At 43.3% G+C, this 13,929-nt stretch overlaps 1 protein-coding gene across 1 annotated transcript; it reads right to left on the bottom strand.

The window, feature by feature from the left end:
• Positions 1-2,449: 2,449 nt before the first annotated feature.
• Positions 2,450-13,619, bottom strand: DYNLRB2 (dynein light chain roadblock-type 2). The gene is made up of 4 exons (XM_084811941.1): positions 13,560-13,619; positions 9,186-9,261; positions 5,193-5,360; positions 2,450-2,738 (listed from the first exon to the last, which is right to left on the bottom strand). The coding sequence occupies exons 1-4, from the start codon at positions 13,560-13,562 to the stop codon at positions 2,695-2,697; spliced, it is 291 nt and encodes a 96-aa protein (XP_084668067.1). The 5' UTR covers positions 13,563-13,619; the 3' UTR covers positions 2,450-2,694.
• Positions 13,620-13,929: the final 310 nt, after the last annotated feature.

Genomic DNA, 13,929 nt, shown 5'->3' with positions numbered 1-13,929 from the left:
CATCCAGTTCTGACAATGAGAAAAAGGGTTATAGCCATTTGTTGATTTCCAATGATAGTCCATGGGAGGTGTGAAGATTTGGATTTCTTCATTAAGCTTCAGAACTGAGCTGAAGCGGATGGCCTTCAAATCAGCTTCAGCCAAGTTGGGCCATTTTTCACATCAGGGTTCAAATCAAATCTTGTGGTCTGTGTACAGCCTGTGTGTGTGTGTGTGTGTCTATATAAACTACTACTACTAAATGTTTATTTAATATGGGAATGCTAAACATTGCACAACATTGAATAGAGTTAAGTTTTTTTCCTCCCTTCCAATCCCTTTTGTGTGTTGTGCCTTTTTTGGTCTGGTTGACACGTAACGCTAAGCCATGGTGTGGTTTGCTGAAATCTGGTTTATTGTGTGACAAATGACAATCCCTGCAAATGAACCATCGTTTGTTAACCAGCTACAACCACAAACAGAAGCTGTGGTTTGTTGTTGGCTTGTGAAGTCTGGCTTGTTTAAACCACAGCTTGTTGTGATGTTTGAACCCAGAACTGTAGGTTATCCCTGGCTTGTTTGTGTGGCTGTCTGCCTGAAACAAAGGTGCTCAGCAAAAGTAGCCTGAAAATGAAGCGGCTTTGAAGTAGGGATGTACGAAACACTTACCAGGTTTCATCCAGGGACATCCGCGGTCCCTGGATGACAGGGGGGGAGGCAATTCGTTCCTCCCCCCGGAATCCTGCCCGGCCAGCTCTGCTCCGTGGCCAGGCTGCGTAGCCGCTGGCCAGGCCAACCTGCAGCGGGACCTCCAGCCGCTGCCGGGCTGCTGCGGACGCAAATGGCGTCCTGAGTAGGGGACGCCATTTGCGTTCCCGTTTTCTCCATGACAGGCTACGTAAATATTTACATACCCTATGACGGCTAAAGCGGGGACGCCATTTGCATCCCCGCTTTAGCCGTCATAGGCTATGTAAATATTTACGTAGCCTATCACGGGCTACCATATGGACACAAATGGCGTCCTCTACTCAGGACGCCATTTGCGTCCGCAGCAGCCCGGCAGCAGCTGCAGCCACCACCGGAGTTGCAGCCGGAGCCGCCGCCAGGTAGGCTCTGTTCCGGGGGGTTTTCACGGGGTGGTGGGGCGGGTTGCTCCGTTCCGCCACGGATTCTGGGGGGCCGAATTCACTGGAATTCGGCCCCCCTGGGATCCGTGGCAGAATTCTCTAACATCCCCACTTTGAAGGCTGGCAAAATGGGAGTCAGGCGGAGAGACGAAGAGAAACTAGAAATAGAGGAAGCAAGCTGTGGTTTGTTTGCTCTTCTGCAAGACAAATCATGGCTAAAGCAACAAACCCCAGGGCTAAGCGTTATAAATGGCTTAGCGTTATGTGCAATTGCAGTCTTAGATTGTAAACCTGAGGTCAGGGACCATATTATTAATTTTTGTAAGCTGCTCTAGAAGCTGCAAAGCAGTATAAAAATGCTTTAAACCAAACAGTCAAAGAAAAGGTAATTGGCCTTGGTAATTTAGAAGTTGTCCCATGTTGCTTTTAATCAGAATTCTATCAGAAAAAGCCATGGAGTGCTCTATCTTTCTAAGGAGACCATTATATTATTGAAGTTACTTTAGAAACAATAAAACTGAATTTGGAAAACTTGAGTGTCTGCTTAAAAATCCCATTGATTTTACTTCCAGAAAAAAAAGTTGCTTTTAAGCTTTATTATTCTATAACATTATAAAATTTATTAGTGATTTGTTATTATTTATCATTTTTAATCTCCTTCCTTTTTATTACTATTATTATCATTATTATGAGACTGGTTAGTAAGATTTTTGGCTGGTTAAATTGTTAAGCTTTCTTAAGCTTTACTATTATATGTTAACTGAAAGGCAGTATATGCTTACTGGAAATGAACTGTAGGCCTGCTTCCTTGCTATAAGACTGATATGATATTGAAATGTAAGGTTTGTTATTTATGCTGTATTGAATTGTAATATTGCCAGTGTTATAGGTATAGTTTTTAAGTAGAATGGGATTTGAAGTTTCTGTGTAATGGAGTTTAAATTTAATCATTTTAAATAACTTTTAATATTTTTTTTCATGCTTTCTTCTTCCTTCTTCTTTTGTTTCTTTCTTTTCTCTTTTTCGTTATTGCTGTGTCCTCCTAAGAATACTGTATTGTTGGGAAACTGTAGTTACTGATTAGGTTGTTGGTACTGTTTATTTTATTTATAAAGATAAAAAATAGAATAAAAGTATTTTCAAAAAATCCCACTGAAATTGAGGGAACTTAATCCTGCTTAACTTCAGTTGAATTGCAAATGTTATTTAGTTCTGCATTCCCTACTTACGACAGTTCACATGGAAAAGGGTTTGAGAGTTATTTTCAGTTCTAGTCTTAGATGTACACTTAGATATTTCAAAAGAAACCTTTAATTTTACTACACATGTTCCAATCAATGTAACACATGCTTAAACGTTTAGGTTTATTGTCCTTTAAGCAGTGAAGACACAGGTTTTCATTAATCCAGATGCAAATTCAAGAGATGAGGTTGCACACACAAGAGATTTTTGCTTTCAAAGGCTTCTGCTCCTGACAAGTTACTGGACAAGTTTCTTAGTGGAATGTTAAGACATTATATATCTCTAGCAAATGAATGTCATTTTAAAAGTTGTAGCGCTGCTCCCATAAATTGGTGTGGCTGCTCTATTCACACGGATTCTGGATAACAATAAGAAGATATTCCTTATCTGTAGGAAAAGGTAATAAACAATGAGAGATAAGACAAACATATACAACTTGTTCAATTCCAATTCCTTGTTTTCACAATTTATTCTGTAATTATATTTGAAAATACAATTTCAGTACTAAATACTAAGTTACTAAGATGTGAAAGGAAATCTAGCCTGCATTAGGCTGAGGCTTGAGCAGATGGGAGAAGCAGCAGAAACAACTTGGTGACCTGCCACAAGCTAGCACAGTGGTGGTTCCCCCCCCCCCCCCCAACTGCCATCAGAAGGGCGTCTGAGGAAACATCTTGCCTTGTGGTGTTAGGAAAAGAAACAGATTAAGCTTGAACTGAAAAGGAGAAGAGAAACTGCAGAAGAGAAGAAAAGGGGAACAGGACAGCATACTAGCCCGGAAGGACAACAGATGCAGTGCAAACCAAGGAACGCAGGAAGCTGCCTTATACCGAGTCAGACCGTTGGTCCAAATAGCTCAGTATTGTCAACACTAACTGGCAGCGGCTTTCCAGAATTTCAGGCAGGAGCTTTTCCAGCTCTACTTGAAGATGCTGGGGATTGAAGCTGGGACCTTCTGAGGGTAAAGCAGGTGATCTGCCCACTGAGCTACAGACCTGCACCAACCGGAGTACAACTGGTTCCAACCATCACCCTCATGCTTTTTTCCTCCTCCCTCCTAATGTATTTTCAGACGGTAAGCTTGAGGGAAGGGACAGTCTAATTTTTCATTCATGTAAACTGCTCTTGCAGCCTTTTGACTGAAGAGCAGGATAAAAATGCTTTGAATAAATGAAATCCTTCTATGACCCAAACGTCTTCGTATGTATGTATGTATTTATTTTATTTATTAAATTTCTTAATCGCCCATCTGGCCGGTCACCCAGCCACTCTGGGTGATGTAACGGTACAATTTAAAACAGTAAAATTATACATTAAAACATAATTTAAAAATACCCTAACCCACCCCAAATGCCTGCCTGAATAACCAAGTTTTTAGAGCGTGGTGGAAGCTCATTAAAGAGGGGGCATGGCGGAGTTCCCTAGGGAGGGAGTTCCACAGAGTGAGGGCCACCACAGAAAAGGCCCTCTCCCTCGTCCTCATCAGCCTAGCTGTCCTGGCTGATGGGACAGAAAGAAGGCCATCCAAGGCTGATCTTGTTAAGCAGCTTGTCTGGTGTTGCTGGAGGCGCTCCTTGTGATAGGCTGGGCCGGAACCGTATAGGGTTTTAAAGGTCAAAACCAACACCTTGAATTTGGCCCGGAAAACAACCGGTAACCAGTGCAACTCCTTCAGCACTGGAGTGATGTGATCTCGCCGGCAGCTGCCTTTAATCAGGTGAGCCACCGTGTTCTGCACCAGCTGCAGCTTCCGAACCATCTTCAAGGGTAACCCCACACAGAGCACATTACAATAGTCTTGTCATATATATGTTGCACCTCTCTTCTAACTTTGATGGTTAATACGATAATCAGCCTTCCCCAATGTGATGCCCTCCAGATGTTTTGGACAACAGCTCTCATCATCCCTGACCATTGGCCATGCTGGCTGGGATTGACAGGTGTTGAAGTCCAAAACATCTGGAGGGAACCACGCTGGGGAAGGATGCAGCTATTTATAGAGGATTCATTCACCTTGGGCAAAATAATAAAAACACAAAATTGTAAAATAATCATAAGTTGCTTATCAGATACCATCTCGATTTATGAAAGTAAGTACTAAAATCTGAGAGGAAATCCAGCCCACATTAGGCTGACTGATTGAAATTTACCACCAACAATAAATTGTTGTGATTATAATTTGTTAAAGTTACTATGACTGGGTTCAGACAACAGGATAACCCACACTCAAGGGTTGAATATGGATTGTTGTTGAAGCATGAGTTGTTGCACTGTGGGTTATCGAGTTGTTTGAACTCAGCCGTGCTAACAAGTCATGGTTTGTTAACCACGAACAACCCACAGTTCACAACTCAACAACAAACCACAGGTTTGTTCATGGGTTGTTCGTGGTTAACAAAGCATAGTTTGTTAGTACAGCTGGGTTCAGACAAAACGCTAACCCACGTTTCAACAATAACCCAAGATTCAATGACAATCCAAACTCAACCCTTGAGTATGGGTTATCATGTTGTCTGAACCCAGTCTATTTGTGCTTACTGGCCACATCCATTTTGGGAATAATGGGTGGAATTGCCTTATGCCAGATCATCATCTAGTCTAGTCTAGCCACCAGCTATCATCTGCCTCCTCAGCACAATATGATAGACAAAAGCTGTGTCCTCTGTATTTAAGCAATTAAAGATCTGATGATGAACCCATTCCTTATGCTTGTGTCTTCTTAACAGAAATACTTTTGGACAAATGTTTATCAGCAAGTTTGAAGAAATGAAAAGGACCTCAAAAGCCACCCACACAGTAGTAGGAGTAATACTTTTTTTCTTGGAAGACAAAAGTTATTACCTGGGGCAACCATGATTTCATGTTTCTTTGATCTAATCCTGAGAAAAGTTAGATCATTCTGGGGATCGATGTCTCTCACTGTGCTCTTTGCTTTCATTGTGAGCTGATGAAGGAGGCCTGCGTATTGTACCGTAGTGGAGTTGTCAAGAGTAGTTCTGATTGGGATGCCTGAAAATGAAGCAGTCCTGATTTAGGTTTTAACAGGCCAAGTCAATTTAAAATAAAATACTTTAAGGACTTTGATGACATAAAACAAAAACAAAACAATGAGCATGATCCATCCTCTCCTGCGTGTGGGAGGGGTCTCCATAGGTCTTCTACTTGACCTTTTCCAACTTCTTTCAGATGAATGCCCTGGTGCTGAGCTGGCTGTGGAGCAACATCCCACCCCATTCTTGATTATATAAGGCCCTTCCACACCTCATATAGTTATCTAACAGCTTTCTACTCAACAAGCCTCGCATCACTGGCTACTACAAGTAAAGGCAAAGGTGCTGTAAAGAAGCTATACACTGCTATATGAGGGTGCTGTCAACTAAGTTAGACTTCAGGTTCACTTAGTCCAGTATTGTCTACTCCAGCTGACAACAGCTCTCGAGGGACTAGGGCAAAGACCTTTCCATCCCTGCTGCCCGTGATGGTTTTAACTGGAGATGTTGGGTATGGAACTTGAGACATTCTACATGTCAATCAAGCCACTGTTCCACTGTTCTCTCCCCAAATGTCCCCTACTAGTCTCCCATTTCTCCTCAAGGCAGACTCATCTAACTCGCTGGCTGTGGGCAGGGATGAGAAACACATAGGCTATAGGATCCTGTGGATCCATCTTCTCCTCTCCCTTCCCACCAGAACGCTCTCTACAAGGGAGTCCAAGCAGGAGCCACGTTTCTTTCTGTGGCAGCTGTGAGGGGATGGGGAAGGGATTCGATGCCAGATTCCCCCTCTGAAGTTTGTAGGAATGTCTAAGGCCTTGGGAAGGAGAATCCAAAATATCCTATGGTCCCTGGGGAGCCTATAGAATTGCCCTGTTAAGCAGCCTATGAAAGAACAAGGTTCCACTCCTAGATTCTCTCAGCCCGAAATCAGAATTCGTTGGGCCAACTCCCTCACAAAGCTTTCTAAACACTTTAGCACTATCCATCCTGTCTGATACCCAGCCTCCAGATGTCTGTACCTGATGCTTAACTGGAAGTAGGTAAAATCTATTGTTGGGATGGGCAAGAGAACCCTTCCTCATAATCTCTGCCTCATGAGAGGCCATAGCTCAGTGTGACAGAGCACATGCTCTGCATGCAGAAGAACCCAGGTTCGATCCCCAGCTTCACCATGTAGGGCAAGGAAGGGATCTTGCCTGAAACCCTCAAGAGCTGCTGACAGTCAGTGTCAACAATACTGGACTAGATGGACCGATGGTCTGATTCAGTGTAAGTCTGATTCCTATGAAATTTCAGCATTTTGGACAATTGGACAAGTAGCTCCTAAAGGGATACAGAGGCTCAGGCACTTGAGTATTAGAGATCACTACAGTAATAACATATTGGATGAACGCCCAGCTTCCGTTAAGTGAATGGGAGATTTGCCACTGATTTCAGAAGGACAGAATTCTATCCAGTGCGTTTACAGTGTAGTATTTGTGAATCTGAAGACAAGGTCGAGGCCTCACACGCTCAGCATAACGTACCCATCAGCCTTTTGATATCAAAGGAAAGAGTGATGTCTGAACCATAAAACCTAAAAATAACCTGTTCACATTGGCCACTTCTGCAGATTAAAAGAAACTGGTCCTATGCTTTGAGCACAAACTGTAAATTCACATTGAAGCAGGATTTCTGCAAGGGTGAAGGACAGCATCAATCTGGGCAAGGTTTCAGCTTAAATATACGAGTCTGCCAGGCGCAACAGACCACATCCATTGCTAAAATTAACTCAACTGCAAGCTATTTTAGTTCAAGACCCCACGGTTACGCAATTGCCTCAGAAATTTGTTTTACCCTTTAAGTACTTTTGATAGGACTTCAACAGCATTACATGCTTGGAGGAAGGGGAGTGTGGGTGTATGTGTTTATGTACGTATATATGTGTCAGAAAGGGAACAACTCCCAACTAAAAAGTCTTGGCTAAAGATTGAAGAACTGGATTATGGGAGCTGGAGTGGAAGCATACAGACTGCATGTCACCCTCTCCCTCTCCCCAACCCCCAGCATTTCCATGTAGCCTATGGCGAGGATGGGCAGACTTCAAGCTTTCAGATCAACTTTGTTTTGTTTCTTTTAAACTAAAACCCCAGAGTCACCTTGAGCACCATTTGCCACCTTGAGCATTATTTGGTGGAAAGGCAGGATACAAATTTAACCAACAAACATGATCCACCAATCAGAGCCAGGTGCAAAACAGAGGCCTGAGAGGCAGTGAGGCAGACGCAGACTTAGAATTAAGGCACAGAATGCTTCCAAGTACATACTCAGGCAAAGGATTTGTTTTCAGTACCAGAACTAAGCACACAGTCTTTTCACACCAAAACCTATTTTTGGTCCCCAACACCCCACAAAACTTTCTTAATTTCAGCAGCCTAATTTAGAAAGGGGGAAGTTTTTGCTATTGTTAAAAATTCAGGAGTTGAAAACCTTTGCTGGTCTACCCCTCGCGTTATACTGTTAACAAAAAAGTGAACAAAACCATTGCTGCTGTAATATTCCGTGCAACTTTTTAAAAAGGTTTTAACTGAAAAGGAGGCTACATTACTTTAAAAAATATATTTGAAAATGTTTTAAGTATAAACTGGAATCCATCTACCAAAAATCAGTGATACAATCTGCCTTTCCTTCCAGCTTTACAGTGGTGAATATGGTCCATTCCAAAGCTTCCAAAAAGACCCCCTGCCCCAAAGCAAGCCAGGCTATAAGAGCGGGGGGGGGGGGTCTTCTCAGTTGTGGCATCCCATCTATGGAACACCTGGAAAAATATATAAATTTTTATATAAATATATAAATATAAATCTATGGAACACCTGGAAAAATATTTTCGCCTGGAAAATACAATGTTATCTTTTCAGCACCAGGCAAAGACATTTATCTTCTCTTAGGCATTTTAGATTTAAAATGTCAGCTTTTATGTATGTTTGACATTATATTTTTTCTTGTGCTGTTAATTGTTGTTTTCTGTATTGTGTTTTTATTGTTTTAGCTTTGTAATCCACCCAGCGAAAGTTTATTATTGGGTGGATTAAAAAAATTAAGATATTCTGCAAATCACCCCAAGATATACCTTTTGCCTATCCACAGCCTACAATATTAGTAGAAATCAGATAATTTCAAGTTTTACTTCTTAAAGTAAGTCATCATAGTTGCAAAATGTTTGAAAATGTGATGGGAAAAATGCTGTAGGATGTCAAACAATGAAGAAGCCAGAATCCAATGATTTTCAAAGCTTGACATTTTCTATGTCTGTATATGTAGATCTGGGAAAAAGCCTATTCATATTTAACATAAAACTTTCTGGAAGACAATATGGTATAACATACAAAATTGCTTTATACCAAGTGAGACAATTATTCCATCTAATCTGGTACTGTCTATGTTGAACAGAAACACCATTATTGGGAATGCAAATGGAGTAAAAGTTGTAGAACACTCTGCACATTAGAAGGGCTCTCAGTTTGTTGTTGTTCAGTCGTGTCCGACTCTTTGTGTTTTCTATTACAGAATAAAGGTCTCCCAGGATAACATAAATGTGACCTCACTGCTAAGTTTTATATTATGTACACTCATCTTTAGCTTAATTAATGCAAGTTTTTGATTCGCATTACTAGTTTCCAGCTTAACCTGTCCAGCATTCAAATTCATTATCTAGGCTTACAACACCTACAGTTCTCCTTGATTTTACCTCTTTTTGTTTTTAAAGGAGACGGAAAATATAAATAAAAAATGCCAAACGGCATCCGTTTGTAAAATGTACCGAGTATATTTTATGGAATATATAAAGGGCGATATTTACCTTCTGCATTTACAACAATAGTTCCAATAACTCCTTTATGGCTTTGAATCCTCTTTAAAGTTTCCTCTACCTCTGCCTGTAAAAGAAACAGAGTCACTGAAGGACCAAATATGAATACTAGTCTGTGCGGCAGCAGCTCAAGCATTTCTCTCTCCTGGCTTTGACCTCTAGCTCCAGAATATGGAACTCTTCACTGAACAGCAGCGAAGAAGCACTTGTGGAGAACAGGTGAGTTCTGAGGATTATCTAATGGTTTAAGTCCTGCTGCAGAGCAACATTTGGGACTATGGAACCACACTGAAGACATTGTGGATGTAGAGTGTATGTGCGTGCCCTACATGAATGGGTAAGTCAGAAGGAACATGATCTTAATGGATCAAGAACTATAAAGACTACAGTTTGGGCACTTCTGGTGACATCTCTATTTTCCTTAAAAGAAAAAGAACCGGGACAATTGCATACTGCATCCCCCTCCCCCCACACCCTTCCACATATAGTGCTCTGTATGTGGGGGTTTCCTGCTGCCCGTCCCCACTCCCTGCGTGCAGCCATCTCACAAGAAGGGAGTTGTAGGAAGCTGTGCTCATAGGTAAGTAAGGAACCAATTTGATTGGTCCCTTGAAATCCAACTTCACGTAAATCCAGGCTGTGGTTTCACCTAAGCAAGAGCCAGCAAAGAACTTCTGTTTGCTCTTCTCCTGGCTGCAAAAAAATTACACTGCTCATAGATATAAGGAGCATGAACAACCCTCCATTTTGTACTTTGTGTGAGAAAGCAGGCCTGTAAAAAGTAACCCGTCAGATTCAGGTTGTCAGAAAACACACACCCACTCACACACAGGCTCTTATATGGCACTGTTTCCATTCATAACTTTCTACAGGCTGAATGCCAATTGACAAAAGAGCCACTGCATTATATAGTAGCGTGGCAATATAAACTATAAAAGTATTGTCCAATTTATGGTGAAAACTCAGTTTGTTTTCTTTTGAGAAGGTTTATTCTATTTTATTCACTTTTATCCTGCCTTTAAAAATATGTTTTTTCTTCAAGGGAGCTTCCAAATGAAAGGCAACAAAACAATAAACAATTAAAATGGGTAAATATTAAAACACATCAGCATAACAATTTAAAGGGGCAATGCAGAGCAATAAGATAAATCATAAAAAGCCTTATAGGATAAAAATATATACAGAGCCCATTTAAAAATAGAGAGAGAAGGGGCTCAGCAGATTTCCCCAGGGGGAGAATTCCACAACAGTGGTGTTACAGTAGTGTCACTCTTGGTGTTGCTTATTTATGTATTTTTTGTTTCCATTTGTTGAATTATGTTATTCTATTGTATGAAGCTGATAAAAAAAGCAAACAATGCATTTTAAAGCCCTCAACACCTTAAAAGCCATGTGGTACTTCATACAATCCCATGATCTGCACACTTGTGCCTGTGATCCCATCATAACTGCCACTGCCAGGTCCTTCATCTACCTGCATCTCACCAAGCACTTTACCTTCACCGGCATTCCAATGCATTCCTTAGTCTGGAAATATGTACAAAATCACACTTGGCAAGTTACATGCAACTTGATCCTCTCTCTTTTTACTCAGAAGTAAATTCTATTGAGATCCCATTTAATACCTTAAAAAGATGGGAAATGACTGAAATTTGTTCACCATGTAGCTATCTAAATGGTGCTTTCAAAATTTTGCAACAATGGCAACTAATTCCCCATGAAACTATCATGAATGTACATGTCTAAACATCTCAGCCATCTTCACTTGCACTTCAGCTTTCCTGCAAGCCATCCCCGTTACTTTTGTTACTCCACTGCATCCCAATTCGTCAACAGTGCTTTTTAAGGTTTAGTTAGTGGAACTGCCCAGCAGTGACGTTAACGGCTTGTTTTTTCTTCCTTACTTAGCTTCATCTGAGCAATTTACTCAATGAACGAAGGCAGAAAGAGCCAAAATAAACATAGATATATCTGATGTCTGTTATTTCAAAACTGTCATAGCACTGCTGATGTTATGACCATGAATTACTTGAAAAACTTTTTTTTTAAAGGCCCATTGCTGCGTCTCTAAAAACAGGTCCTACCCTCAGGCTTAAAATTTTTAGAGAATTGATACACAAGGGGAAGGAAAAATAGGTAGGGGAGGGGGGCAGAGCACTGTGGGAATATCAGAGAAAGAAAGATCTAAAAACATAGCAAAATTCTCTCTTTGATGAAGGGAGGCTAAAATGAGATGCAAGTGAATTCAGGTAGGACTTTGGGAATGCAAAAGGCTGTAGTGAGGTGAATGTTGAAGATCTAAATCCTTTCTTATACCCATGATATTCTCAACAGCTAAAGTTGCAATCCCTATGTACCCCCTAAGTAAATATGCACAAGATTTGGCTGTGCTATTTATTTTTTATTTATGTATAGCACTTGGGTATTGTGAGCAATCTAGATATTAATAAATCAGAGGGGCTATGTTAGTGGGGAAATACAGCAAAGAGTCTTACGAACACCTTATGAACTGAGGCTACCAACTCTATACCCATTTACTATGGTGATATGCTACCTCCAGTATCAAAGGCAGTGTACTGAACACCAGCTGCTGGGGAACAGAAGTGGGAAGGTTGTATTTCACTCAGGTCTTAATTGTAGGTTTCCCAAAGGTAGCTGGTTGGCCACCGTGTGAACAGAATGCTGGACTAGATGGATCCTTGGTCTGATTCAGCATGGCTCTTATGTTCTGGGAGTAAGCCTAACTGAACTTACTTCTGAGTAGAAATGCATACATTTGGAGTGTAAGGCTGCCCTCCTATTCATGCTTATTTAGCAGGCTTCTGCATAAATCTACAAGGGCTCAGACTGAAGGAGTGTTTATTTACGCACATCACCTTGTTACTGGTTGGGGGTTCTCTTGATATCAACATTATCATCATCATCTTACTTCAGAGGGGCTGTGTTAGTCTGCTGCAACATAGTGCATGGAATTGGTGGTACCTAAAAGACTAAGGGCACGATCCTATGCATGTTTACACAGAAAAATGTCCTGGATTACATCCTGAGTGTTTTTATTGCGACAGTACTTTTTGTGGACCACAGCCCAGTTATTATTTACCTTACAGCCAACTGTATGGAAGCTTGCTTAACAATGCTGCTTAGCATTCGTATAGCGCTTTCAAGTGTTCAAAATGCTTTCTACGCCGCCGTTATAGTCCTTCATTCTGATGTTTATTGTTCTACTGCTTTTATCTCGTCAGCTCCCTTGAGAGGGTTTTATACCCCCCAAAGCTCCATAGTAAATAAATAAACGATCGTCACCATTTTATTTTCATCCCCAAAGTTCTCATGCCTTATGTATAACAGCAGCAGCAGCAGCAGCATTTACATAACGCTCTCGATAGTGCTGAAAGCGCTGTTTAGGTGTAAACCTTGCGACATCCCTGGAAGGTAAATTTACCCCTCCATGATACAGATGAGAGTCCAGGGCTGAGATTAAGGGTGCGATCCTATGCATGTTTAGACAGAGAAAAAAAGGCCTACATCTCCCAGCATTCCCCAGCCAGCAAGGCTGGCTGGGGAATGCTGGGAGATGTAGGCCTTTTTTTCTCTGTCTAAACATGCATAGGACCTCACCCTTAATGGCTCGCCTAGGGCCACCGAGCGAGCTCATGGCAGAGGCGAGATTTGAACCAGGGGGCCTCCTGAGGGGCAGCTCAGCCCGTAAGGCCGCAATCCTGCATCGCGCCCCGCCGAGCTCCGTGGGTTCATGTCCCGAGCAGATACGCAACCGGGTCGCGCCGCGAAGTCCCAGGAGCGCGCCGCTCCCTTAAATCCCGTTACGTTCGGTGGGGCTTAATTCCCCACCAAGGGCTGCGGCCCCGGGCAGCCCCCGCCCAACCTTCCGCGCAACAGGATTTACTCGCGAGGAAACGCGCTGGGGCCGCATTGCCAACCGCTCTGCAGCGCCCGGTCCTTAGGCCTGCCGCCTACAGCACGCGGCCTCCCCGCGTCCCTGGCCTGTTTCCCCTCACCTGCCCTCCCTTAAAATCCGCCCCTCGTCCCCCCCCCCCCCCGGCTCCAGATCTACCTCCTGCTCCCCGCGTCGCCGTCTCTCCCCCTTTCCCTGCACGCGAATCCCGCGACCACTCCAGGGCTGCTGCTGCTGCTGCCTCCCCTTCCCCTTCCCCATCACGACCCCGACCCCCCATCACGACCCCGACCCCCCATCACGACCCCGTCCCCCCCCATCACGACCCCGTCCCCCCCCCATCACGACCCCGTCCCCCCCCCATCACGACCCCGACCCCGTCTCTCCCTCCTTCCCACAGGGGAGAGGAGGGCGGGGTCCTTTAGAGGCCCCCCGCCGCCGCCTCGCCGTACCATGGCTCCGCCGAGAAGGCTTAACAACCGCGGCGATCCGAGAGGCCTCCGTTGCTAGGCAGCAAAAGCCGGAAGTGCTGGGCTGAGCGGGGGGGGGGGAGGAGAGAGAGAGAGAGAGAGAGGGGAGGAACCCGGAAGTGAGGACGAAGGGGGCGGGCCTTGGAGCCGTTCGGCCGCGTCGCCCGGCCCCCGAGTTCGACAGGCGCGGGCTTGTGGTTGCGCGCATGCGCGCTCCCTCCCTCTCTCTATTTCCTCTGTGTTGTGAGGGGGGACAGTTGGATTAAATAGGTGGGGTGTATGTGTGGGGAAAAGAAGGGTTCAAATACGTAATGAAAATACATTACCCCCTCCCCTGTTCACACACTGGACA

This window comes from Heloderma suspectum, chromosome 8, assembly GCF_057233095.1.
Source record: "Heloderma suspectum isolate Gila_16-S chromosome 8, 16-S_ref, whole genome shotgun sequence".
In the NCBI taxonomy this organism is placed as follows: domain Eukaryota; kingdom Metazoa; phylum Chordata; class Lepidosauria; order Squamata; family Helodermatidae; genus Heloderma; species Heloderma suspectum.
Note: the sequence above shows the minus strand (reverse complement) of the source record. Positions and strands in the feature narration are given on the sequence as shown.